The following is a 26,273-nucleotide window of genomic DNA, read 5'->3' as shown; positions in this document are numbered from 1 at the left end:
ACCTGAAGTAACGCCCAAGGTTTTGTTCTTGGTTGAGTTTGGGTAAATATGAAGGGGTCAGTCAGAATTAGACTAGTGGATGGACGGAAGCAGCAATGGTGTGGAAACCTCTGAGAACCTGGGACCAGGACCTGGGAGTCGATGGGTGATCAGTAAGACCTAAGGTTTTAGGCTAGATTCCGGGGGAAGATCTAACCCGTGACCAGGAGTCCAGTCTGGCTGACCTCTGATGTCAGGTCAATGGCATGGCAGAGCCCAGTCAGAGGAGGTGAAGGTCTGGGTGTCTTCTCTTTAATGTGGGCCAACCCCTTTACCCCACATACAGGTGGAACGCTTCATGTTTGAGGGTGTTGAAATCCCCCTTGTACCATCCTGTGCTGTGTTTATCACCATGAACCCAGGGTATGCTGGCCGCACAGAGCTGCCTGACAATCTGAAGGCAAGTTCAGGCCCAGGGTGGCCAGAAGTTAACAGAGCTTTAGGCTGGACCCTAAGAAGTTAAAGCTCTGATTTGAGAACATGTAGCTAGCTTCCTGGCATGAGGAACTGGGATTCCCTTTGGTGGCACTTCTATCCAGGAAACCCTTTGGACCACACCCAGCCACAGAGTTGGGAGGCACTGGACTTGTCTTCAGGGCATAGGCGAGGTCTGGGGTTCCAGTGGGGTTGGACTTGATAGAAGGCACTAAGGTGGATCTGTGAGAAAAATGGGAAGACAGGAACCAAGAGTGGCCTGCTCCTGGGGAAGGTGTTCATCAACACAGAGCACCTGTTTCTAACGGTAAGAGCTCCACGGCCACTGAGGAGTGGAAGGCTCAGTGTGGCAAGTGTGGTACAGAGAGTCCCAGCATTAGCTATGAATCAGACAGTCCAGAGAGTATATTAAGTCCCTGGGTGGGGCTGTGATGTGTCTACCTTTCCTGTGTGTGTTGTACGTTCAGGCCCTCTTCCGACCTGTGGCCATGATGGTCCCCGATTACGCCATGATTGCTGAGATCTCACTCTATTCCTTTGGCTTCAATGAGGCCAATGTGCTGGCTAAGAAGATCACCACCACCTTCAAGCTGTCTTCTGAGCAGCTCAGCTCCCAGGTAAGGCCCTGCATAATTCCACAGCCCCTAACTGAAGTATTGCCCCCTCTGTGAGAGTGCTTCAGAATAGGGACTCCTGTAGCCAGAGGACTATTGGGATGGTGACCTAGAAGGTGCCAAAGCAGCCCAAAAGAGGGCACCTAGCCCAGGCTGCAGTATGCAGGTGGGTAGCCACAGCAGACCTGTGAGCAAAATGACATCTCAGCTCCAAGATGGGTGGTGAGGCATTAGCCGGGTTCCATGCGGAAGGCCATGTTCGCAGGGCAGCGTCCGCACTCACAGGCCTCTTTTGTGCGGTGTGTACAGGACCACTATGATTTCGGGATGAGAGCCGTGAAGACTGTCATCTCAGCAGCCGGGAACCTTAAGAGAGAGAACCCTACCATGAATGAGGTGAGGTCTACCCACAGTGCTCCCGGGAGGAAGGCCTTCGGAAGATCCTGACACACAGGGCTGCATGGGTGGGGGACCCAACCCACCATTGTGAAGCCCTTTCGGGCCCCCACTACAGGAGCTGATCTGTCTTCGGGCCATCCGGGATGTGAATGTACCCAAGTTCCTGCAGGAAGACCTCAAGCTCTTCTCGGGGATTGTGTCTGACCTGTTCCCTACCATCAAGGAAGAGGAGACCGACTATGGCATCCTGGACCAGGCCATCCGCAAGGCCTGTGAGAAAAACAACCTCAAGGATGTGGAGGGTGAGCTGCTGGCTCTGGATCCTACAGACCCATGGGGTTCCAGTCTAAGGAAGTATCGGCTTCAGCCACCTTGGAGTCCAGAGTGAGAGACAGGGACAGGGCAGTGCTGTATCAGGGCCCCTCATCGCTGACCTGGATTTGTCCAGGTGAAGGACAGCACGTCGTTTTACTGAGACCTCACAGTCTAGGTTCTCTGCCCGTGGTAGGAACCATTCCAACCTAAGGTCCCCTGTCTAGCCTTGCTTCATCCAGCAATGAGTCTTCGTCGAGTGTCTTAGTTAGGGTGTCCATGGCTGTGACAAAACACTCTGACCGGAACAACTCGGAGAGAAGGGGCTTTATTTTGCCTCGTAAGTCTCGGCTCACAATCCATCACTGGAGGAAGTGAGGAGAGGAACCTGAAAGCAGTCACTGAAGCAGACACCATGGAGGGGTGCTGCTCACTGGCTTGCTCCCTTTGCTTGCTCAGCCCGGATCACCAACACAGATGGCACTGCCCACCATGACTGGGGCCCTCCCACACTAGCCATCAATCAAGAAAATGTATCCATGCACTTGCCCACAGCCCAATGTGACGGGAACATTTTCTCAATTGAGGCTCCCTCAGCCTGGTCACCACATATGCATGCAGCTAGAGCTCTCGATCTCCCCACAGTCTCCAGGCACAGTTTCCCCTCTCTTCCCCTCTCAGATGGTCCTTAGGGGTGGGACTCTCTAAGGAAGGATATCTGTGCACACAGGCGCTCTGCTAGGTCTGTTGATGAGCTCATCTCGGCCCTGCAGGACCTGTACCTCAGTGCTCCCTGTTCCGTGTGTAGCTTAACACTCCCTTCCCTGGCCGCCCACCCTGCGCTTCACCTGCTCTGTCTACGGCATGGGCATTACTGCCTTCTCCACTGGGCTCATGAAGACACAGAGGCTCAGGGGCTCAAGTGATTCACCTATAATGACACAAGCTAGCCTCAGAGCCATGGTCCGATTCCATTCTTTAACCCGTGTTCCCCTGCCTTGTCCCCTAGGCTTCCTGATCAAGTGCATCCAGCTGTATGAGACCACAGTGGTACGGCACGGCCTCATGCTTGTTGGACCCACAGGCTCTGGCAAAAGTAATGTAAGCAGAGCCAAGCATGGCCGGGGTTGGGCTTGGGAGGCATGCGTCTCCATCAAGGGCATCAGCTCCACCTGTACTCACTGATGTCGGGACTGCCTTCCCCACTTCCTGTAGTCCCCCAGCCCACTGCATTCCTGCTCTCTGAGAACCAGGAGGGTCACTTTCTGGTGGTGATTCCCCAGTGTTACAGAATCCTGGCAGCTGCCATGACATCGCTGAAAGGGAAGCCATCCATTAGTGGTGGCGTGTACGAAGCTGTCAACTACTACGTGCTCAACCCCAAGTCCATCACAATGGGTCAGCTGTATGGGGAGTTTGACCTGCTCACCCATGAGTGGTGAGTGACCCCCAAGCTGCTCCCCGTGACACGCTCCCTGCTGCCTGCAGTGGCAGTGAAGTGGCTAAGCTCTCAGCAGAATGCCTGGGATAACACACACCATCCCACTTCCTCCCTTAGCGACTTTCCTCAGCTCGGTCATTGGCACAGCGATGACAATAAGGGCAGGGTCATGGTGGCAAGGAAAGGGACTTGACCCACAGAATGTGCCAGGGAACAGTGGCTGGCATGGGTGAGCATTCAACAAGTGCTGTCTTCACCCTGGGAGAAGCTGGAGAGGTCACTTCCAGGCCTCGCTCCCAAGCTAGGACATGCATTTTAGGGAGATGCATGCATCTGGGAGAAGGGCAGCTGAGGGAGGCAGCCTTGAACGCTAAAACCCAAGGCTCTTGAGAAGCAGCAACAACACAAAAGACGAACCCCCCGAGCGTCTTGTCTGCTCTGTCCCTCCGGTCTCCCATCTGCTGCTGGAAGTGTGTGCTTAGCCGTGGTGCCCTGTAAACCAGTAACTGCTGGCACCACTAAGGACAGCGTCACCTTCCTCTTCCAGTGTGACTGCTCAGCCTCCATTTCTGTTTAAAGGTCTTTCCCGTGTCCACTAGAGACTCATGCGAGTGGTGGTGGGGTCCACAGGTCAGCTCAGGAAAATGTCCCATGGAAGAAAAATATTTAACTGTATCTCAAAGCATGCTAAAGAAGACTTTGTTTGGGACCATGACCACAAATATAGAAACCAGCTGGGCAGGGTCTCAAGGTTGGGGACAGAATGGACTCAACTCCAAATACAGCATGGGCCAGTGGGGCAGGGTAAACACTAGTGGATAGAAATTTTCTGAGAGGGCACATCGGAGGTAAGGGTGTTTGTGGCTAAACTGACCTCACAGGATTCTTGCTTAAGATGGGTCAAGTGGTCAGATCTCACCTGCAGGAGGAGGGGCGTAGGGGCCTGAACAGGTGTTGAGGTGGGTAAGTCTGCGAGGTGAGGGCTTGTCTAGCTGACGTCACAGGGCTGGTTGCTAATGATGATTTCATGGGGAAGCGCATATATGGGCCTGAGAGACTCAAAAACCAAGCGGAGACTCTTTACCTGACAGAAAAACTGGTGGAAACTGAGCCCTTCTCAGGTTAGGAAGCAGAACCTTCTCCATCTCCTCCCACCTCCCCTCTCCACCTCTTCCTCCCACTGGGACACCACCATTCACCTTCATGCACTGTGACTTGCGTGGGAACTCAGCAGGGGTGAGGTCATGGTCCCTATACCGTGTTACGCCGAGAGCTCCCACGTTCCCATTATAATCTTCTAATGAGTGGAGACATGAAACTCATTAAAAAGATGTTAAAAAGATGAGAGTCAGTGATCTGCAATATGTTATACGTAAGTAATACAGTAGCCAAAATAAATAAATAAATAAAGACACCATTAAGGAAATTAATAGAAGGTCATAGATTTGGAAATACATTTGTATCTATATGTGACCTTAGAGTTTTATTCAAAATACAGTAGAGCCCTGGCTGTCCCTGCCCCACCTCATCAGACAATTCACTTCTGTCCTGAGGTCAAGTGCAGTCTGTAAATATTAAATGGAAAGTCCCAGATATGCATAATCTGTGCACTTTAAATTGTACACTCTGAACAGTGGGAAGAACTCGTGTACTAATCCATCCCATCCCACGATGGGAAATGAGTCTGCCCAGATGGGAACCCAGTGGTCCACTGGGTTCATGCTCTTTCTCTCCCCGTGAGCACCGTCAGCTACCAGACTGATGATGGCCTCGCTCCTTTGGTTAAATAACTCCTAGTGTAACCAACGCTGGCTCCAAAGTGTGAACTTTGATTACAGTACCCTACTACAAGTGTTCTGTCTGTTAACATATCTAGATTATAAATCAACTTTCTCATATGTATTTATATATAGAATAAACCAGCTTATATATAGGATTCTGTACTATACACAGTTCCGATATTCACAATGGGGGTGGGGGTGGGGAATCTTAGAATGTATCTTTTGAAGATAAATCAGTATTTTTAAGTAAAAACCCAGTTTCTCTCTCTCCAAAATTGACCGATACTTCTGTATCCACTTGGTACCTACTCAAAACCTGTATTATGTCATATATGAAGGCAGTATGGTGGGACCCACTGTTAGACATAGTTAATATGCACTGATGTAAACTTATAATTAGTATGTGCTAATGTAAGTGTTAAGATAAGAGGCAGTGGGTAACCATCAACGCCCCCCGCCCCCGGCACTGACATCGCTCCTCCTCCCTGGTGGTTACAGGACGGATGGGATCTTCCCCTCCCTCATCCGGGCCGGTGCCATCGCTTCTGACACCAATAAGAAATGGTACATGTTTGACGGGCCGGTGGACGCTGTCTGGATCGAGAACATGAACACCGTGCTGGATGACAACAAGAAGCTGTGCCTCAGCTCTGGGGAGATCATCAAACTCACAGAGGTGCGCTGCCTGCCCGCCCGCCGCTCTCCTGCGGCTCGCTGGCCCCGGAGACTGAGCCGCGCTGGCCAGGCCTCATCCCACTCTACCCGGATGACAGGATCTTGGCTGACCCCGGGGACCTGGTCAGTGTATGTAGCTCAGCCCTTGAGAAGCCTGGCTGAGGCCTGGGTGTGAGAGCACCTCAGGGTGTGTGCACTAAACCCCTAAGAACACATGGCAGTCGGTGTGAACCTATGAGCCTGTGCGTGTGATGGGGGCTATGCAGCAAAACAACCTATTTCCTGTCTGGTTTTCCAGGCTTCTAGGAACTCCACATTCTGCAGAAAGTTCAGGGCTCTCCAACTTCTGCTCTCTCTCTCAGGGCTCTGTGGAGGGCCACATCATCGCATGAGGATTCAGGCATCCCTGAACCTCAGCTACAGCCCTGATCCTCCCCACGGCTGCCCAGACAGCCTTCTGGCAGGATACGCAAGCAGTTCCCCCAAAGCCCCGAATCCCTTTTCCTTACCTGGGGGCTGGTAGCTAACCGTCTTACATGTTATGTCTTGGCACCAGGCAATGACCATGATGTTCGAGGTGCAGGACTTGGCAGTGGCCTCGCCAGCCACAGTTTCTCGCTGCGGCATGGTGTACCTGGAGCCCAGCATCCTAGGGCTCATGCCATTCGTTGAGTGCTGGCTAAAACATCTCCCTTCCATCATAAAGCCCTACGAGGAGCAGTTCAAGACACTCTTTGTCAAGTTCCTGGAGGTAGGTGAGGTCACGGGTATGCCCAAGCCAGACAGGTGGCAGAAGACCGTCACCACTGGCCACACAAGCCTGGTGCTTGTTCCCAACAGAGCTCCATCGCCTTTGTTCGAACCACAGTGAAGGAAGTGATCGCCTCAACCAACAGCAACCTGACCATGAGCCTCCTCAAACTACTTGACTGTTTCTTCAAACCTTTCCTACCCAGAGAGGTACAGCCCAGAGGATGGAGCTGGAGGCCTCTTCCTTCCTGTGTCCTGTTCTCCTCGCCTGGGCTACAAAGAGCCTGTTCGGCCTCCAGGAAGTACTGAACTGTGACCCCCTCCCCCATCCAGTGTGATGCAGGAAAATGAAAGCCATATGATCTGCCCGCTGAGGTTTCCCACCACTGCCTGAGGCTTCGCCTAACGCTGTTCCCTCTGTTCCCAGGGCCTCAAGAAGATACCCTCTGAAAAGCTGAGTCATATCCCAGAGCTGATAGAGCCCTGGTTCATCTTCTCCCTGGTCTGGAGTGTAGGCGCCACAGGAGACCACAGCAGTCGCCTCAACTTCAGCCAGTGGCTAAAGATAAAGATGGTGTTCGAACAGGCAAGAGCTGGAAGGGCAGGCCGGGTCCCCGGGACCGGTGGCAGGCGGCCCGCCTGGCCTCACAGGCTGCCTCCCTTGGTCCTGACAGATAAAACTAGCTTTCCCAGAAGATGGGCTGGTGTACGATTACCGACTGGATGACGCAGGGATCAGCAGCACTGAGGACGATGATGATGACGATGAGGAGAGCAAACAGGTGGCCACGGCGCTGCCCATCCAGGAAGGAGGGAGGGTGAAGCCCCACTGGGCTGTGGGATTTCCCCCCTCGGGATAGTGGCCACTGGGAGAAAGCCACGCTGACAGCCAGCAGGTCAGAAGCTGTTGGCTGGTGACACCATCGCAAGGAGCCTCACGCCCTACCAGCCGTTTATCACTGCGCTCATTTCACAGGCGTGGACACTGAGACACAAACCTCGCATAGTCAGTCAGTCAGTGGGAGAGCCGAACTTGAGTGTGGAGCTCGGAGGCTTCAGTGTGCCTTGCTTCCCAGACAAATGTTTCTTCTCTGCTGGTGCTGAGTCCAGGGGCCGGCCCTCTTTTCTAGTTAACAGCCCCCACTTTTCCTGAAGCCTCCCTCCCTAAGGGCCCAGCAGTGCCTGGTGCCCTGCTGTACTGTCCCCATCTCACCTACCAGTCAATCAGAGCTCTTGTTAGGGCCCTCGAGCCCCAGAGGAGGTGACAGAGTCACTACGTAGAGTCATACTGTGGCGCTCAGAGCACATTAGGGTCTAAGCATCAGAACGGCCACAAGTAGGACCTGTTGCTTTGGCCAAACTGAGACTTCGTCAAAGGAGTTTTGCAAGGGTCGTGGGTGAGGGAATTTGTGAGGCAGGAGCAGTGAGGTGACAGTACCAGGTGGCCTCAAGCATCCAGCTGTCAGTGCCCTGGGCTCTGGTGTCCCCACTCCTCATCAGCCTCAAAATAAACAGTGAGCACCGTGGCATTCCCAGGCCAGTCAGTTCCCAGAGCATCTTCTTGCCAAGACTTAGGGTCTGGCTGTGGCTAGGAAAGCTACCACCTCAGCAACTGCAGTCAGGTAGCCCCGACTTCTCGCTGTGTTCAGAGAACCGCCATTCCTGGCCGTCTGTGGTGGGAGCTTCCCATCCCATGTTAAGAGCAGAGGACAGGAATTCCTGTCTCTGTCAGAAGTAGCTCTTTCCCCGATGTTCTTACCAGGGCCCAGCAGGACAATTCCTCTTCCTCCTGCTGTGGACCCATCCTGAACTAGATGTGGTTCTAGGTTGCCTGGGTAAAGTGGATGGACTCCTCGGTTCCATTCACCATGATTCCAGACACCAACTACTGCAACATCGTTGTGCCCACCATGGACACCATGCAGATGTCCTACCTGCTGGGCATGCTGATCACCAACCACAAGCCTGTGAGTGCCCCATTGTGCCCTGTCCCAGCCCACCCGAGGCTCAGATCAGGGCGTGGCTAGCCCTGCGTACCAACAAGTTGGTAGTTCCCTCCGCGTCCTCTCTGTATGTGCCCCACCTTTCTGCTCACCACACTCCCAGGTGCTGTGTATCGGACCGACGGGCACAGGGAAGACGCTCACCGTCTCTAACAAACTCCTCAAGAACCTGCCACTGGAATACATCAGTCACTTCCTCACCTTCTCAGCCCGCACTTCAGCCAACCAGACCCAGGACCTCATTGACAGCAAGCTGGACAAGAGGCAGGACACCTCTGGTTCCTTCCCCAGCCACAGTGTCCCCAGCCTAGCAGAACCAGCTGCTGTGTCGCACACACACACACACACACACACACACACACACACACACACACCCATCACCACCAAATTCTGTTCCTGGCTTTGCCTGAAATGATCCAGCAGGAACCTGAAAGCCCCACAGGGGACTTTGTGTTGCCTTTCGGATCTCCCCTGGCCTCTTTTAGGATGTCTATCTGCAGGGCTTTCACTGACCTTAAGGCGGAGCTGTGCACATATTATCCACTTTTCTGGGAAGTAGGACTCTTTTTAAAGACCTAAGATAGAGATCAGCTCGTCCCCAGTGTCCCAAAACAGAGGGCTGGTCTGAGTGTTAGCTAAAGTTCAGCGAGGCGCCATTCAGCTGCTTCTCATTCCCGGGGGCCTGGTGCCCATGCATGCTAGGCTCACGAGACTCCTCCCACAGGCGAAAGGGTGTGTTCGGGCCACCCCTGGGACGCAACTTCATCTTCTTCATTGACGACCTGAACATGCCAGCCCTGGAGACGTACGGCGCCCAGCCACCTATTGAGCTGTTGCGCCAGTGGATGGACCATGGTGGCTGGTATGACCGAAAGATCATCGGTGCGTGCTAACATGGGACAGCAAGGAGGGGCCGCACATGCTGGGTGAAGAGTACAGTAGATGCAGGAGCGAAAGCCATGTTAGGAGTCCACACATATCTTAACTGTTAGGTCAGAGAAAACTTTCAGTGTTTGTTAAGACAGTCTCTTTATATCGGTAAATAACATTTCTGCACGCACGTGTGTCCATGTGTTTGCATGAGTGTGAGCATGTGTGTTTGTGGGCTCATGTTGGCTATCTTCCTTGATCGCTGTCCATCTAATGGAGGCAGGGTCTCTCACTGAACCCAGAACTTGCTGATTTAGCTTGTCTAGCTAGCCGTCTTGCCCCTGTCTCTACCTCCTGTGTTGCTAGGATTACAGACACACTGTCACACCTACCTGGCTTTTTTTTTTTTTCTGGAGCTGAGGACCGAACCCAGGGCCTTGTGCTTGCTAGGCAAGCGCTCTACCACGGAGCTAAATCCCCAAACCCCCTACCTGGCTTTCATGTGGGTACCGGGGATGCAAATCCTCTATGCTCTCTCTACCACACCAGTAATTACACTTTCAACATATACTCTTATCGTGTGATCCTGACCTCCTACTCCCACTCAGGAGCCTTCAAGAACCTGGTGGATATCAACTTTGTCTGTGCCATGGGTCCCCCAGGGGGAGGCAGGAACGCCATCACTCCAAGGCTGACACGTCACTTCAACTACCTGTCTTTCATTGAGATGGATGAAGTCAGCAAGAAGCGCATCTTCTCTATAATCCTGGGATGCTGGATGGGTGAGTGTCAGATTGGGCCAAGAGAGGCCATGGACAAAGTTAGTTGTCACAGCAAAGACAGCCGAGCGGCACTGGGCGGAAAGAAGGCCCTGAGCTACTAACTGCAATCCCAGCCTTTACTTTGCTGTTTCAACCAACAAGTTCACGGCTTCTTTACCAACGGATGCTAATACTAGTACTCATCGCTCCGAGTCTTGGGAGTTGGGTAATATGTGACACAGCATCTAACATAAAGCCATCGGTAAATCTGCATATATGTATGTGATAGACGCGTGCGTCTCGCGTTTGATTCGCTCGTGTAGAGACATCGTAAGCGCTTGCGGAATGACCACCACTTTTCTAGAACAGGAAAGCCTAGAAAGACCAAAGGGGGAGGTAACCCTGCTCCATCCTGGAGCTTGGGAAAAGTCAGCCCGGATGCTTTTCTCCAGTAGCCCGCCTCCCACCCAGCACACCCTGTCCGTGAAGCACACTGGCAACGCTGGAAGTCAAGCCTTCCATCCGGCCTGGGCTGCCCTGCCAGACCCTGAACCAAGCCTCCCCTTCATGCACAGCTGGAGAAAGGGCATATTCTCTGGTGAAGGAGAGGAAGAAGTGGCTTCAGGATCTTCCTAGGGGGCCGCAGCTGGCCTGGGTGGGCAGCAAGTAATCACCTAACTGAATCTTATGTCTGTCTCTCAACCCTGCAGATGGACTCCTTGGAGAGAAAAGTTACCGAGAGCCTGTGCGTAAGTGTGGCCAGGGCCTGGGAGGATCTTGAAGGAAAGGGACTGTAGTCTGGGGGTAACCCTGGACTCTGGCTAAAGCTAGGTAGGTTAAGGTTGGGACCATGGACCCTAACAGGCCCTCCTCAGGCTCATCTGGAGCCAGAGCGCAGTCAGCACTGCCGCGGCCTCTCTTCAGGGTCCTGTACCACTCTTGGGGCCACTCCATTCCGTGTCACACTCATAGCGGGGAATTAAAGAGGAAATGGATCCAACAAACTCCACAGTCTGAAAGCCACAGTGAAGAGAAGCCTGCTTGTCCAGGGAGCAGGCACAAGCAGTTTGCAGCCAGGAGGCAGACTTCCCTCTGTGGCAGCGTCACACAGCTCTGATCTGTCAGTCATCACTCAGGGCAGCTGGCCACATCAGGTTCTATCTTGTCCTGGTGCCCGCCTCTTCCTTCTCTTCCTCTTAGCTGAAAGAGCTTGTCCGGCTCCCTCTCTGAGCCTCAGGAACTACATCTCTCCTGTTACAGGCACCCCCAGGGGCTCCTGTCACTGTGACTGGTGCTTCCTATTCTAGCGCACGTCCGGGCCCTCCTCTTTGGCCTAATGGAGGATGGGAGTCACACAACCCCCAGGATCAGTATTTTGTGTTCCGCTGGACCACTCCATCAACATATAAGGATGTCTGTATGGGGGGGGGGTGCATGCCTTTAATCCCAGCACTCAAGAGACAATGGCAGACAGATCTCTGAATTTGAGGCCAGCCTGATCTACTGGTCTACAGGTTAAGTTTGAGGACAGTCAGAGCTACATTGTGAGACCCTGTTCTAAAAACAAAACGAAACAGGCGAGCATGTCCCGGTTTCCCCAGTCTTAATTAAACAAAACCCCAAATTATCTCTGCCGCCCAGATCCCACTTTCCCCCACTGCCTCTCTTCGCTGCTAAGCTTTCTAACAACAAAGCGCTCCAGAGCTCTTCTCCCACGGACACACCCAAATCCCTCCTGGCTCCCATTGGGTTACCTCCTCCTCTGCTGACCACAGTGACATCAGCTCTCAGGCTTTATCCACTCTGCAAACAGCCCTTCCTCCCAGGCCCTTCTCCCTTCTGGGTGTATCAGTCAGTGTTGTGTTGCTCTGGAAAAGTAGCCTAAAGAAGGAACGGTTTCCTTTTGCTCACTGGTTCGGAAGTTTCGTCTCTGATTGGCTTGATCCTGGTCTGTGGTGAGAACAACTCCATGACAGCAGGAAGTATAGGAAAGCCAACTTGTTCACTTTGTGACATCCAGGGAGTGACAGGAGGATGCCAGGGCCGTGTACAGTCTCCGAAGATGCTCCTGAAGCAGTCTTCTTCCTCCAGCCAGGCCCACTTCCTTCACAGGTTCATTACAAACTCCCTTCATCCCTGAATTCACCTACTGATGAGTTTAGTGTGTTTGTGATCCAGGCATCTCTCGTGAGCACATCCACCAGCTAGGGACCAAGCCCTCAAATCACGAGCCTTTTTGCAGGGAGTCACTTCAAACACAAACCATCATCTTGGCACCCATCTTGGACTTAGACACTGACCTCCAGCCCCCTTTTACATATGCTGTCCTCAGACAGTCTCATCCCAGCTCAAATACAAAGTCACCTTTATGTCACCAGCATCCAAATCCACACCCTCAGTCCACACATCTGATTCCACACTTCTCAGATTGAACCTGACCAAATCCGGGTTTCTGGCGCCCTGTCAGGCTCACCTTCGGTGATGGCAGCCCCGTCCTTCCAGATGCTCATGACAAGAACTTCATGGTCATCCTCATCCGTTGGCTTTCTCCACAGGGTCTGTCCCAGTCAGCATACCGCTCTGTCCTCATTCTCCCAGTCACTGGGGCAGCCCTCCCCTGATCCTCTCGCTCTGCCTCCGCTTAGCAACGACCCATCCTCCTTCGGCCTGTTAAACGTCCATAAGCCTGCTATAGTCCTAGCGACTCTGGAGGCCATGGTAGGAGGAGAGTCACTTCAGTCCACGAGTTTAAAGTTAGCCTGGGCAATACCCTGTCTCGGAAATACATAGCACCAAACGTATCGTCAGGCCAGTGCTCCCCTTCTGGCCAACCGTCATAGCCAAGGGACTGTGCCTGGAAGAATGTCCCTGCCTCACACCCCACATGACGTCTTCAGCTCAGCCTCTCCCCTTGGTCCATGACCTCCTCTCTCCAGGTGTTCGCTCCTGTTGGCCCCTCTGCCTGATCACTTTCTCCAGCAGTGCACACGCTGCAATCTCGCCCCTTTATCTCAGCTCGAATGTCTCCCTTCTCAGGGTGATACCCCCCAGAATTTCTGGAGTCACTCCAAAGCCTTACTTTGAGGTTTCCCAAACTTTCCTCTTGCTGCAAGTCTCACTGTAGCACGTTCCACCTGGTCACTGTCTCCTTGTCGGTCCGTTTCCAGGACAAAGCTTGCCAAGGGTGAGAGGCATCTGTGTGCGTCGACCTCTTGCTCGCCACCTGGAATGTGCTCCGTCTCCTGACCCTTTGTCCCTTCCGCGTCCTCCCGGGACCCCAAGTTCCCACTCTCAGAGTTTAGTTCTGGTGGAGACGGGTAGTTTTCATGGAGCCAGCACATGGCTATGGTAGTGATAAGAACCAGATGGAGCTTTCGCAGCTTGACAGAGGGTAGTGAGCCCACAGGGTCAAGCCTGTGGTCCAGGTCACCCTACACCACCATAAAGTCACTCTTAAAGCCTGCAGACCCATGTGTGATTCAGCATTGCCATGTTCAGGCCTGACTGACCATAGGCTCAGGAGGCAAGGCAGGAAGGGCTCACCCAGTCCTAAGCCCATTCACGCCCACACCTCTGTGACTGCACCTCAGTGCCCCGTGCGTGGCTAGTTGTCAGGAACGTGGGGGTAAATCTAGGGCACAGAGAACAAGAGATCCCCATTCTAAGGTAGGGACATCAGACAGGCCTTACATGGGAGGAAGTGTCTAAGAAGGGGCTGAAACGAACGTGGAATTCAAGCCTAAGACTATGGAATGAGTCCTGAGGGAGAGCAAAGAGCAAAGCCAGGACCTGTCTGTGTGACCCAGCCCACTCTCCTGTCCCACAGCTGGGGCCCCCAACATCGTCCACATGACGGAGCCCCTCGTGAACGCTACCATCAGTATATATGCTATCATTACCTCCCAGCTGCTGCCCACACCAGCCAAGTCCCACTATACCTTTAACCTGAGGGACCTGTCCAAAGTCTTCCAGGGAATTCTCATGGCTGAACCAGCTAAGGTTGAGGTGAGTGTCTGCCAGGCCTCCACCCCATGCCCCTGTTGCCCTCGTCGTCCTCTCAAGTTTAAGCCTTCACAAGAGCCTGGCCTTCATGCAGCTAAGCCTATCTTGTGAGCCAAACTCATGCCCAAAATTGTGACCATGATGAGGTCATGAAAAGAACAAGCCAGGAGAAGGCAAGGAGGCAGGAGAATGTCTAGTAGAGGCCTTACGTGTGAGAAGACTTGGGTGGAGACAAACAAGGTGTCTTTGGAAGCTAAGTGTGTGGAGATACAAGGAGTGGGCAGTGGGATGCCCAGGAGTCGGAACGCACAGGCTGTGGGTCTGGCAGAGAGCTCAAATGGGGAGCCACCGGGAACCACTGGCTAAACAACCGAAGTGTGGCTAGCCTAGGAAGGTGGGGTGGATAAGACAAAGGGCGGTTCTGCCTTTGCTGAGCTCATAGCCAATGAGTTAAAAAAAAGTCTGCGTCCCCAGCTCCGAAAAAAAGAAAAAAAAGAAAAAGAAAAAAAAAAAAGAAAAGTCTGGAACTTCCTTAGTGTGCCCAAGTACCTTGGTGGAGAGGCATGGAAACTGGACTAGAGTAGACTAGAGTGGGCAGCAGATCTAAACACAGAAGGATTGGTGGAGCTTTCTGAGCAGTCAGATGTGGGGTGTTGGGATATGCACGACCAACTGCTGGTGCTGGTGCATAGTGGGCGCTGGGAGCCGGGGATAGGCAGGCTCAGCGTACGCTGCCATCCTCTTAGTCTTCAGTTGTGCAGAAGGCTGGTCTCCCAGTAGTTCCTGTATGTGGCTCTGAGACAAAGGAGACCGATCCCGTGAGCCACATTCCTATCGTCCCGGTCTGTCTCCCCCGGGACTTCAAATGATGACGTCAGGCCAGCAACCAAGGCAGGACCTGACACTGGGTGCTCAACAGGACAAGGTGCAGCTGCTGCGGCTGTGGTACCATGAGAACTGCCGTGTGTTCCGTGACCGCCTAGTGAATGAGGAAGACCGTGGCTGGTTTGATGGTCTCCTTGAAACGAAGATGGAGGATTTGGGGGTGGCCTTCAACAAAGTTTGTCCCTTCCAACCCATTCTTTATGGGGACTTCATGTCCCCAGGCTCAGATGTAAAGTCCTACGAGCTCATCACCAGTGAGAATAAGGTGAGTTGGTGCTCTACTCTGGGAGGTGTTCAGTCTGTCGCCTGGAATCCAGAGAACACCCAGTGTAGTGCCTAGAGAGTCTGAAGGTCTACACAAAATAAGTGTGAGACCCCAGGCCCTCTCCCATCACCATTAGAAAGTCAGGAGAGTCAAAACAAACAAAACGAAACAAAAGCTTTTGATCTCTCTGAGTCCCCATTTCCCCTTCACACGGGTTTAGCGAGGCAGCCCATCCGTGAGAACAAGAGTTCATCTCAGACAAATCCTGTCAACAGTGACACACCATGCCCATCTGCCATGCTGCCATTCTTGTTCATAAAGGGGCGGAAGGGGTTTGGTGCCATGGCTCAGTTAGGACCTAGGAAGACAGGATTGAGGTTTTCATCGATGACCTCAGAGCTGTGAAACTGCCGTGGACTTCCTGGTGGGTTTTCCCACACACGTCCACTCCTAGTTCCCAGATGGTCTCACCCGAGTTCTACAGACTAATGTGCCTCAAAGGTCAGGCTTCTCATAGGCAGACCTGACTTCTGAAAGCCAGCATTCCTTACGTGCACAGGGAACAGAACTAGCTGTGGCCAGCTCTCTGTCAAAGGGGACCTGGTACTCATCATCCCAATGTTCCGACTACCAAACCTATCTACAGCGAGAGCTGCCACAAACCCGGTAGCACAGGATCCCTGCAAGGGCCTCCCCCAAACACTTTCAGGGTAGAGCCGGCAAGAATCGAAAGAAAGTAGCAAGAGGTCATGGGCCCAAGGCAAAGTTAGTTTCCTCATGAAGCAGAAGTGAGATAAGATATCCTAGTGTGTCCACAATAGGGGATGGATGCTGGAGCGAGTTAGAGTGCAGAGACTTGGCTGGGGGGGACAGAGCGTCTGTTCGCCCAGTTTGTCGAATGGCAGCCTGAGCTAACTCAGCTTCCCCTGAAGACGTACAAGGTTCAAGCCCACAGGAGAAAATTTGCATCTGGCCAGGTCACAGAGTAACCACTCACTGACATTTCCGGGTCTGAACAGAGAGAAGCGGGAAGCTGGGGGACCCCTCCATGGAGGAGAGCCTGCTATTCCCCACCATCCCCCTGTTCCCAGATGATGCAGGTGATCGAGGAGTACATGGAGGATTACAACCAGATCAACACAGCCAAGCTGAAGCTGGTCCTCTTTGTGGATGCCATGAGCCACATCTGCCGCATCAGCCGAACCCTGCGCCAGGCTCTGGGCAATGCGCTCCTGTTGGGCGTGGGCGGCAGTGGCCGCAGCTCCCTCACTCGGCTGGCCTCCCACATGTAAGGCATCATGGCGGGCAGTAGGTGGCATGTGGCAGACTGTTTATAACAGATGCCTTCCACCATGGTAGAATCCTGTTGTCACCCCAACATAAACTTACTCAGCCCATGAGATTCTAGAAGAGCTGCAAACGGGACCTGAACCCCAAGAAAAGGCAGCAACAGTACCCTGCGGTGCGATGGGAGGGAGGTTAGAGGAAAGCATCCCGGAAAGATGCCTAGGAAAGAGACTCGTGGGCCTGTTTTCAGAATCCGAGCTTGGAGGGTAGGTGGCGGATGGGGCAGGAATCTAGGCTATAGGAATCGTAGGCGTAGGTCAGGAAACGGAGAGAATGGGTGCAGGGCCTAGGGAAGCTACAAGTCCGATAGGAGCAAGATGCCAGGTGGCTGGCGGGGTCTCTGAGCACCCACCACCCAGCAGCGCCTGGCTCCAGGCCTCTGACACGCCTTCACTCAAACTCCCACCTCCAGGGCGGAGTACGAGTGCTTCCAGGTTGAGCTGTCCAAGAACTACGGCATGTCTGAGTGGCGTGAAGATGTCAAGAAGATTCTGCTCAAGGCTGGCATGCAGAACATGCCCATCACCTTCCTGTTCTCAGACACTCAGGTGCACCCACCACAGCAGTGGGCAGGGCTCAGGATGGGCTCACCACAGAGCATCCCCAAGTGGTATCCCGTAGGGTGCTCAGTCCTATATGCTCAACTCCCTATACATTAGGTCTGGGTAGGGTTATGATTAGACTGGTCAAGAGAGGAACCAAAGCCAGTCTCTCAAGGCTAAGGGGAAGCAGTGATCATTACTCATGCTCCAAGAGTAAAAAGCACCTTGGTGCTATAACACACTACTCATGGCTCAATGGCTTCCTACCTTAAGGACCACAAACTTGTTCCTGAGGAATAGGGAACCCATAGCTCTGCATTAGGGGGCATAAGGCCTCTTTCCAGGTCTCTGAGGAGAGAGGCCACAAGGCAAACAGGACAGTACTTAAACCTGACTGGCAGTACAGGTTGTGTGGGTCAAAGGCTCCAAGATCATGCCCCGACCCTAGACAAGGTCCCTTCCCTCTTAGACCTGTCCAGCCCTTTCATATAGTCAAGAAAGTGAGGTTTCCCTCAACGCAGGCCAGATGGCTCTGTCGGTGGCCATGGCTTCTTCCTTAAGTAAAATAAGGCCTTGAAGAAAAGCTAGAAAAGGATCAGGAAGACTCCACCCCATCCCACCCCCGACTCTGGGCCCTGCCACAGCCCCGCAGGTTATACTCCCAGCCTCCAGTATGGGGCAGATCTGAGTGGAAGGCCAGGACCTATGATGAAGTCAATGGCGTGACCTTGGCCTAGTTTCTATATGGGGCTGTTACAAAGGTCAGGCAAAATCGTTCATGGGATGCGACTGTGGGGGTGTCCATAAAAGCTTAGCTCCTGCCCCTTGTCCTTCTCCAGATCAAGAACGAGTCCTTCCTGGAGGACATTAACAACGTCCTGAACTCAGGTGACATCCCCAACCTCTACAGTGCAGATGAGCAAGACCAGATCGTCAACACCATGCGGCCCTACATACAGGAGCAGGGCCTGCAGCCGACCAAAGCCAATCTCATGGCCGCCTATACCGGGCGTGTGCGTAACAACATCCACATGGTGCTGTGCATGAGGTACGTGTAGCTGTCACCGAGCTACACGGGGCCTCAGGGATGTGAGCGGGTACTTCTGAAGTGAAGTGGCCCCAGGCCTGGCCACCATGCCACTCAGACAGGACTACTAGGTTGGTTTGGCCTGGCTACTCTGATGCGGGGTTCTAGACAGGCCCTGAGTGCCGAGTGCCTAAGTCAGCGTTGCTGGGCCTCATGGGGATCCTTCTCCCTCAGTCCCATTGGAGAGGTCTTCCGTGCTCGCCTGAGGCAGTTCCCCTCACTTGTCAACTGCTGCACCATTGACTGGTTTAACGAGTGGCCCGCAGAGGCCCTGCAATCTGTGGCCACCAGGTTCCTGCATGAGATCCCAGAACTGGAATGTTCGAGTGAAGTAATTGAAGGACTGGTGGGTACCGTGGTGAGATGCAGTCTCTTGGGGGCGGGGGGGAGAAATGTCTCACTTAATAGAGGCTCGGGGTCACTGAGGCCGACCACGGCCAGCAAAGTGTTGGTGAGATGGTGCTGCCTGGTTACGCCTCAGTTCTACCATGTGTGAAACGAGGCCGTAAGTAACATGGTGACCTGGAGTGTTCTACAGACAGCTAGCACCCCTTAGAGACTACAGATAGGATCAGGCAGATTTGTCAGTTCAGTCTTAGAGAGCTGGCCCTCTGAGGTTCAAGAGCTAAGATGAAGCCAGTGTTTCCCTGTCTTAGACCCAGCCTCTCTGATGGGACACCATCTTAGGCCTTCCAGAGGGAGGCGGCTCATGGGGCTGAGTCAAGGGCCACGGCTGGACGACACCTGGGTCCATCGTCAAGGCCAGGTCTGTTCTTGACTAGTATGGGCCTTGGGCTTTTCATCCACATTAAAGGTTACCTAGGCCCGGAGGTCATGAGGATCTTAGGAAACCATTTATCTGAGGTAGAGTTGCGCTGTGACCCTTTCCTCGGGACCAGGGCACAGTGGCCTTGTGGGTACCTGGTACCTGGTCTTTGCTGAAGCACCGCAAACGTCCATGATCTCTGCCTTCACAGATTCACGTTTGCGTGTATATCCACCAGTCCGTGGCCAAGAAATGTGTCGAGTACCTGGCAGAGCTGGCCCGCCACAACTACGTGACCCCCAAGAGCTATTTGGAGCTGCTCAATATTTTCTCCATCCTCATTGGACAGAAGAAAATGGAACTGAAGACGGCCAAACACCGAATGAAGAGTGGCCTTGACAAGGTAGGCCCGAGGAAGGCCGGAAGGCAGTGGCTAGCCTAGCTACCCGTGCTGGGCTTCAGCAGTCTTTGATGCCATGGCACCCCAGCCTTGAGGCGCTGCAAAGGGTGACTTCCTTCTCAGTGAAAAAAAATAGAAATTATCAGTGAAGGGCAAAGGCAAACAGGTACCCCCAACTTCTCAGGGAGGGAGGCCCCCTCCTCTAGAAACCACTGAACAACCAGGGGCACCCGAGTGGAGGTGATTCAGCAGAACCCTCTCCTCAGAACCCTGAGGCCTGGTGCCTCTCTAGTTCCTGTAACACCCGTTTCGTGTTTTGTTTTCTCTGCTCCCAAACTCAGCTTCTGCGCACCTCGGAGGATGTGGCCAAGATGCAGGAGGAGCTGGAGATTATGCGTCCCATGCTGGAAGAAGCTGCCAAGGACACCTTGCTCACTATGGACCAGATCAAGGTCGGGTGCTCACGAGAGCTCTTAAGTCCAGCTCCTTCTCTGGTCCTGTGTGAGGATGCTCAACACCTCAAACATCAAAGGGCGAGCCCCTGGCTTTCACACCTCACCGGTTTCTCGTTTACCTGGCAGATACTTAGGCAGGACTATCCCCACATCAGGCCAGGCACCCCTTTGGCTGGGCTATTATGAAGGGCAAGGCTGATGAATCCAAAGAGGCCGGGAACTGATGATGTCACAGCTCAGACTGAGCGGCAGAACTGGCATACACAGACATGCAGATGCCACACAGAATCAGGGTTTACATGGAGGGCTCGGTCCTCCCAGCACAGACCACCATTAGCATGACAGCTTTCTGCCAGGATTCAAGGCTTGATCCTGCAGAGTCAGTATTACAAAACGTTCCCTGAAGAAAGGGGAGGTACACTTCGGCATTGTGCACAGACGGCAATGTGGGCCTGTAGGACTGGATTGCCCAAACCTGGAAACCCCTAAGGCCCGTGGTGGGCCTTGGAGATGTGTGGGAGAAGCTCCTAGACTTCCCAGGTCTCTGCAACCTATTGCAACTAAGAAGCCCTTGGGGGGTTGGGGATTTAGCTCAGTGGTAGAGCGCTTGCCTAGGAAGCGCAAGGCCCTGGGTTCGGTCCCCAGCTCCGAAAAAAAGAAAAGAAAAGAAAAAAAAAAAGAAGCCCTTGGAAAGGGTGGACATCTAAACCCTCAGAAGTGGGGAGGGTTGGTACTCCTGCCCTTGCCACTGGCCACTAACTGGATGATGCCCTGTCTCCCAACCGCAGGTGGACACAGCCATAGCTGAAGAGACCCGGAAATCAGTGCAGGCAGAGGAGATCAAGGCCAACGAGAAGGCCAGAAAGGCCCAAGCTATTGCTGATGACGCCCAGAAGGATCTGGACGAGGCCCTGCCGGCCCTGGACGCAGCCCTGGCCAGCCTTCGAAACCTCAACAAGAATGACGTGACAGAGGTGAGCAGAGGGCGTCACCTCGCACTCTCTGCGTCCCTCTCTGTGTCCTCTCAGGTCCTAATGGTGTCCCCAGGCCCACCTTGTGCACATCCTGTGGTGACTGTGTACCAACAGGGGAGAGCAGAACAAGGGCCAGATCCTCACTGTCTGTCCCACTTTCCTGGGACCCTAGGTCTTGTGGCAGTAAAGACTTGGTTGGCAGGGCCCCACCTTGCCCGAGCTGGTAAGACCTTCCCCTTCTATACCTCTTGGCATGACCCATAGGTGCGTGCCATGCAGCGCCCACCCCCGGGAGTGAAGCTGGTCATAGAGGCCGTGTGCATCATGAAGGGCATCAAGCCCAAGAAGATACCCGGAGAGAAACCAGGCTCCAAAGTGGATGACTACTGGGAGCCCGGCAAGGGGCTGCTGCAAGACCCGGGCCGCTTCCTTGAAAGCCTCTTCAAGTTTGACAAGGTAACCACACTAGGCACATGGGTCAGCCAGTGGTCAGGACACGGCAAAAGGGTAGGAGCTGGCAAAGTACCCATCACCTATCTGCAGGAGCTATGCTCTGTTCTGTCGTCACCAGCAGTTGCAGCACACATGCCCCTGGGGGACATAGAGCTGTCTGGGGCCATTGGACATAGAGTCTACCTGAGGAGCTGTCATGTGGGATGAGACATCCCCTTCCCCACCAGAAGTTGTTGCCAGGGCAGGTCCCTGTGCCTATATGATGTCACCCACAGTCACTCCAAGGCTCTGCAACTTGGAGATTCTTCTTATCCTAGCCAAGAGGTTTACCGGCTTCCTCTGCTGCCTCTCTGTTCTCTGTACATGGATCCAGTTGAGATTTTCAGTCCCTGGGTATCTGTTCTCTTGGACTGTGCCATGGTTAGGTCAGCCAGGAGGCCAGAACCTTCAGGGAGCCTCTCTCCAGTCCAGAAAGTCACTGAATACCACTTGCCTGGCCTACATGGGCAGGGCCAGAGACACCCTTCGTAGAGAGGCACCCAGTCCAGGATGGCTCACAGTCTGAGCTCTGTTCTCCAGGGCATGACTTAGCCCTGGCCTATGAAAGTACAGTATAGGTTCCCAGGCCCATCACCAACAATGGTTGGTTCAGGTGGGGCAGAGCATGAGTGTGAGAGGCTCTCCAGCCCCTGAGATATGGGGAGAGAGGATCTTAGTTGTCCCTCTTAAGGAAGCAGTGTCCTGAGATGAGTGGTCTCTGCCTCAGGACAACATTGGGGATGCAGTTATCAAAGCCATCCAGCCATACATCGACAACGAGGAGTTCCAACCGGCCGCCATTGCCAAGGTGTCCAAGGCCTGCACGTCCATCTGCCAGTGGGTGCGCGCCATGCACAAGTACCACTTCGTAGCCAAGGCTGTGGAGCCCAAACGGGTGAGGACTGTGCAGAGCTGGTGGGGGCTGGCTCTCCTTCCCGGGGACTGGCTATGAGCTGCACCTTTCTGTCTGCAGCAAGCCTTGCGAGAAGCCCAGGATGACCTGGAAGTCACCCAGAGGATACTCGAGGAGGCAAAGCACCACCTGCGTGAAGTGGAAGATGGCATCTCCACGCTGCAGGCCAAGTATCGAGAGTGCGTGACCAAGAAGGAGGAGCTGGAGATGAAGTGCGAGCAGTGTGAGCAGCGCCTAGGCCGGGCTGACAAGGTACGCCCCCCGTGGGAGACCACAGAGACCATCGGCAGGCCACCCGTGGGAGACCATTATGGGTTGGCTCTCCCGACCCCCTTTATAGCAACCTATGGGTGGGGTCACCGTGGGCGGAGATAGTCCCAGTCCCCAGGCCAGCCTCCCGGAGCCCATCCCACAAGGCTGCTTCCACAGCTCATCAACGGGCTAGCAGACGAAAAGGTTCGCTGGCAGGACACTGTGGAGAATCTGGAGAATATGCTTGACAACCTTTTTGGCGATGTGCTGGCGGCTGCTGGCTTTGTGGCCTACCTGGGGCCCTTCACGGTAAAGAATCCCCTACTGTATCCTAACCAGCTTTATCCCACAAAGAGAGCCCCCTCCCCTTGAGGCCTTACCTCTGTGAGGACAACCTGTGGGGCAGCTCTCCTTCCTTCCCTCATTGTAGCATACAGGTACCAAGCAGGTACACAGCTGTTCACACAAGTTGCAAGAGCCCCTATTGGAAGTATATAAAGGCTCACACATGTGCACCCATGCTAAACACTGCTCTAAAATGCTTCACGGTGTGCCCCATTGAATCCTCAGAGCCATCTTTTGGGAAGACACTGCAGGCATGACCCACTTCATAGACAAGGGTCTGAGGTTTGTAGGATCCAAGCAGGTCTGAAATGTCTATAATGTCCAGCTCCTCATCTGAGATCTGACTCCTGCATGCAGTGTTGTAGCCAGAGGGGAGGAGAACACTGTGTGCCTAGTGTGGTGGCCTTAAGTTTCACATCTCCCCAGGGGCAGTACCGTGCAGCGCTCTATGAGTTCTGGGTCAACCAGCTCACAATTTACCATGTCCCACACACCTCCAAGCCCACACTGATTTCAACCCTGGGAAACCCCGTGAAGATCCGCTCTTGGCAGGTAACTATCAGAGTGCACTTCAGGCTGGACCTAGAACCCCCTGCCTCCTTTCCACCCTCCTTTCCAGTGGATGCCTCCTCTGGATCCTCCTGGTTGCAGCAAGAGGGTGGTGAGAAGAAAAAGAAGCAGGCCAGGTGGGGTTGGGGATTTAGCTCAGTGGTAGGCGCTTGCCTAGCAAGCGCAAGGCCCTGGTTCAGTCCCCAGCTCAAAAAAAAAAAAAAAAAAAAAAAAAAAGAAAAAAAAAACAAAGAAAAGAAGCAGGCCAGGGGTGGCACAGATGCATCTGTGGGGAGAGGTTTCAAGTCAGGGCTAAGCAAGGCCCAAAGGCCGGGAGAGGCCGATGGTGGGCAAGTATAAAGGGCCAGTGGGACTTGGGTACCCTGAAGGTAATATCACTAAGCAAGGATGCAGAAACCACAGGGACAAAAAGGCCCACAGAGGAGAGCACCGGGAGAGCATCCGGCAGCAGAAGAGAATCCAGGAGACACGTCCTATCCACCCTGCCATCTCCACCCCTCATGCTCCCCCATCCAAAGCATTCGAGGAGAAACCTACAGCCTTACAGTTAGTGGGTAGCTAATGTCCCAGCCAGCTGTGCTCACACAAGAATCGTGACCGAGCATGGCGCCTGGTTTCCCACAGATTGCTGGCCTCCCCAATGACACTCTGTCAGTGGAGAATGGGGTCATCAATCAATTCTCCCAGCGCTGGACCCACTTCATTGACCCTCAGGGTCAGGCTAACAAATGGATCAAGAACATGGTAAGCAGACCTCCTCACACAGGCTCAGGTGCCTTTCCCAGTGCTCATGGAGCCCTGGGCCCACTCTAAGCTCCTGAAACCCCGCCATCCCCTGCAGGAGAAGGAGAGTGGGCTGGATGTGTTCAAGCTGAGTGACCGCGACTTCCTGCGCAGCATGGAAAACGCTATCCGCTTTGGCAAGCCTTGCCTTCTGGAAAATGTGGGTGAGGAGCTGGATCCCGCACTGGAGCCTGTGTTGCTTAAGCAGGTAGGCCTGTGGGGAAGGGGAAGCCACGGACTGCAGGCCCGAACAAAGAGCTGTCCTCACTCCAACCACTGCCGGCCCATCCTACCTACTACAGACGTACAAGCAGCAAGGGAACACAGTCCTGAAGTTGGGAGACACAGTGATCCCCTACCATGAGGACTTCAGGATGTACATTACCACCAAGCTGCCCAACCCTCACTATTCACCAGAGGTCTCCACCAAACTCACCCTCATCAACTTTACACTGTCACCCAGGTAAGAGCCTCCACCCAAGAGAACACACCCACGCACGCGCGCACACACACGCGCGTGCACACACACACACATGCACACACGCACACGCACGTGCACACGCACACACACATGCACACATGCACACACACATGCACACACGCACACACACACAGCCTGCTACATACTAAAGTCTTCATTTGAGTAGCTACAACCAGTGGGAGGAAAACCAGGCCCTCTTAAGCCGTATCTTACTTGATTATTCACAGCCCCCTTTGCCAATGAAGAATCTAGCTGGCCAGCCCCTGCTACTCAAGGTCTCACTGAGAACCATTGGTTTGAAAGCAACCCTGCATTAGTCCCACAGATTGAGGCTAGGTCTCCCAGGCTGACACTGGCAACGGGCTCTTGATAGATAAGTGTGGACAGCATTGATCCCTGGAGTTCTCAGGGTGTTATAACCATTGATGTCCCCCCCTCCCCCCCCCCCGGTAGTGGCCTAGAGGACCAGCTACTGGGCCAGGTAGTGGCCGAGGAACGGCCTGATCTGGAAGAGGCCAAGAACCAGCTGATTATCAGTAATGCCAAGATGCGGCAGGAGCTAAAGGACATCGAGGACCAGATCCTGTACCGCCTCAGTTCCTCCGAGGGTAACCCTGTGGACGACGTGGAGCTTATCAAGGTGCTGGAGGCTTCCAAGATGAAGGCTGCTGAGATCCAGGTTGGGAAGTGCCTTCCTTCCTACCAACCTGACCCTGCCTGTTTACCCCAACCCTGACTCGCCCCTAACCTCTTACTGTTACCTTCTGCTCTTTGCAGCCTCCCTGGACTTAACACCTCTCCTATTGCCCCTCTACCTAGGCTAAGGTCAGGATTGCAGAGCAGACAGAGAAGGACATTGACCTCACGCGCATGGAGTACATACCTGTGGCTGTCCGCACCCAGATCCTCTTCTTCTGTGTGTCAGACCTGGCCAACGTGGACCCCATGTACCAGTACTCTCTTGAGTGGTTCCTCAACATCTTCCTCTCGGGCATCACCAACTCAGAGAGGGCAGGTATCTCTAACACAGACATAACAGTCCTGCTCTGAGATGGATGGGATGCTTATGGGCGCATTTCTATGAGCCCCTACCAACCTTCCCCCTTACACCACACACCCCGATACCTAAGAACAAGCCACCTCTCATCTTCACCCCACTTAGAGCCCCTTATTGGAAGCATTTGCTGTCCAAAGAGATGCACAGGCTACCCTGCTAGGAAGACTTTCGAACCTGGGCTAGGCCTTGAGATTCTCTCCCTTCCCCCATTTTCCCGTGCTCTGCCACCATTCCTTCCACCCCGTAGACAACCTGAAGAAGCGCATCGTCAACATCAACCGCTACCTAACCTTCAGCCTCTACAGCAATGTCTGCCGCAGCCTCTTTGAGAAGCACAAGCTGATGTTCGCCTTCCTGCTGTGCGTCCGTATTATGATGAATGAGGGCAAGATCAACCAGGTGCAGGAGCAGGCAGATGGCTCAGGGACTGTCTGTCTGTCTGTCTGAGGGGTCACCATATTGTGGGCCTGAAAGCATGGGATCATGATAAAGGGAAAGCCAAGCAAAAGAGCCTAACACAGTTAAAGGGAACAGAGATCTTTGAAAACACAATCCCTTGCTTAAACACAACAGGGGA

At 53.7% G+C, this 26,273-nt stretch overlaps 1 protein-coding gene across 1 annotated transcript in view; it reads left to right on the top strand.

Moving 5' to 3' along the window:
- Dnah1 (dynein axonemal heavy chain 1) overlaps positions 1 to 26,273 on the top strand; it is a 60,648-nt gene that overhangs the window by 28,878 nt on the left and 5,497 nt on the right. Inside the window, exons 31-66 of the mRNA XM_032918449.1 lie at positions 326 to 439; positions 942 to 1,091; positions 1,398 to 1,484; positions 1,603 to 1,789; positions 2,809 to 2,900; positions 3,083 to 3,237; positions 5,520 to 5,697; positions 6,253 to 6,447; positions 6,537 to 6,656; positions 6,874 to 7,032; positions 7,121 to 7,228; positions 8,273 to 8,413; positions 8,553 to 8,713; positions 9,174 to 9,331; positions 9,928 to 10,101; positions 10,791 to 10,829; positions 13,907 to 14,085; positions 15,002 to 15,232; positions 16,324 to 16,520; positions 16,992 to 17,127; positions 17,961 to 18,169; positions 18,383 to 18,554; positions 19,186 to 19,377; positions 19,716 to 19,826; positions 20,618 to 20,803; positions 21,068 to 21,259; positions 22,023 to 22,190; positions 22,269 to 22,460; positions 22,638 to 22,769; positions 23,232 to 23,357; positions 24,000 to 24,119; positions 24,217 to 24,366; positions 24,461 to 24,621; positions 25,093 to 25,318; positions 25,459 to 25,654; positions 25,944 to 26,095. Of these exons, the coding sequence (XP_032774340.1) occupies positions 326 to 439; positions 942 to 1,091; positions 1,398 to 1,484; positions 1,603 to 1,789; positions 2,809 to 2,900; positions 3,083 to 3,237; positions 5,520 to 5,697; positions 6,253 to 6,447; positions 6,537 to 6,656; positions 6,874 to 7,032; positions 7,121 to 7,228; positions 8,273 to 8,413; positions 8,553 to 8,713; positions 9,174 to 9,331; positions 9,928 to 10,101; positions 10,791 to 10,829; positions 13,907 to 14,085; positions 15,002 to 15,232; positions 16,324 to 16,520; positions 16,992 to 17,127; positions 17,961 to 18,169; positions 18,383 to 18,554; positions 19,186 to 19,377; positions 19,716 to 19,826; positions 20,618 to 20,803; positions 21,068 to 21,259; positions 22,023 to 22,190; positions 22,269 to 22,460; positions 22,638 to 22,769; positions 23,232 to 23,357; positions 24,000 to 24,119; positions 24,217 to 24,366; positions 24,461 to 24,621; positions 25,093 to 25,318; positions 25,459 to 25,654; positions 25,944 to 26,095 (5,646 nt within the window). The remainder of the gene's footprint in view (positions 1 to 325; positions 440 to 941; positions 1,092 to 1,397; positions 1,485 to 1,602; positions 1,790 to 2,808; positions 2,901 to 3,082; positions 3,238 to 5,519; positions 5,698 to 6,252; positions 6,448 to 6,536; positions 6,657 to 6,873; positions 7,033 to 7,120; positions 7,229 to 8,272; positions 8,414 to 8,552; positions 8,714 to 9,173; positions 9,332 to 9,927; positions 10,102 to 10,790; positions 10,830 to 13,906; positions 14,086 to 15,001; positions 15,233 to 16,323; positions 16,521 to 16,991; positions 17,128 to 17,960; positions 18,170 to 18,382; positions 18,555 to 19,185; positions 19,378 to 19,715; positions 19,827 to 20,617; positions 20,804 to 21,067; positions 21,260 to 22,022; positions 22,191 to 22,268; positions 22,461 to 22,637; positions 22,770 to 23,231; positions 23,358 to 23,999; positions 24,120 to 24,216; positions 24,367 to 24,460; positions 24,622 to 25,092; positions 25,319 to 25,458; positions 25,655 to 25,943; positions 26,096 to 26,273) is intronic.

Source organism: Rattus rattus, chromosome 13 (assembly GCF_011064425.1).
Source record: "Rattus rattus isolate New Zealand chromosome 13, Rrattus_CSIRO_v1, whole genome shotgun sequence".
Lineage (NCBI taxonomy): Eukaryota > Metazoa > Chordata > Mammalia > Rodentia > Muridae > Rattus > Rattus rattus.
This window is presented reverse-complemented; position numbering and strand designations above follow the sequence as displayed.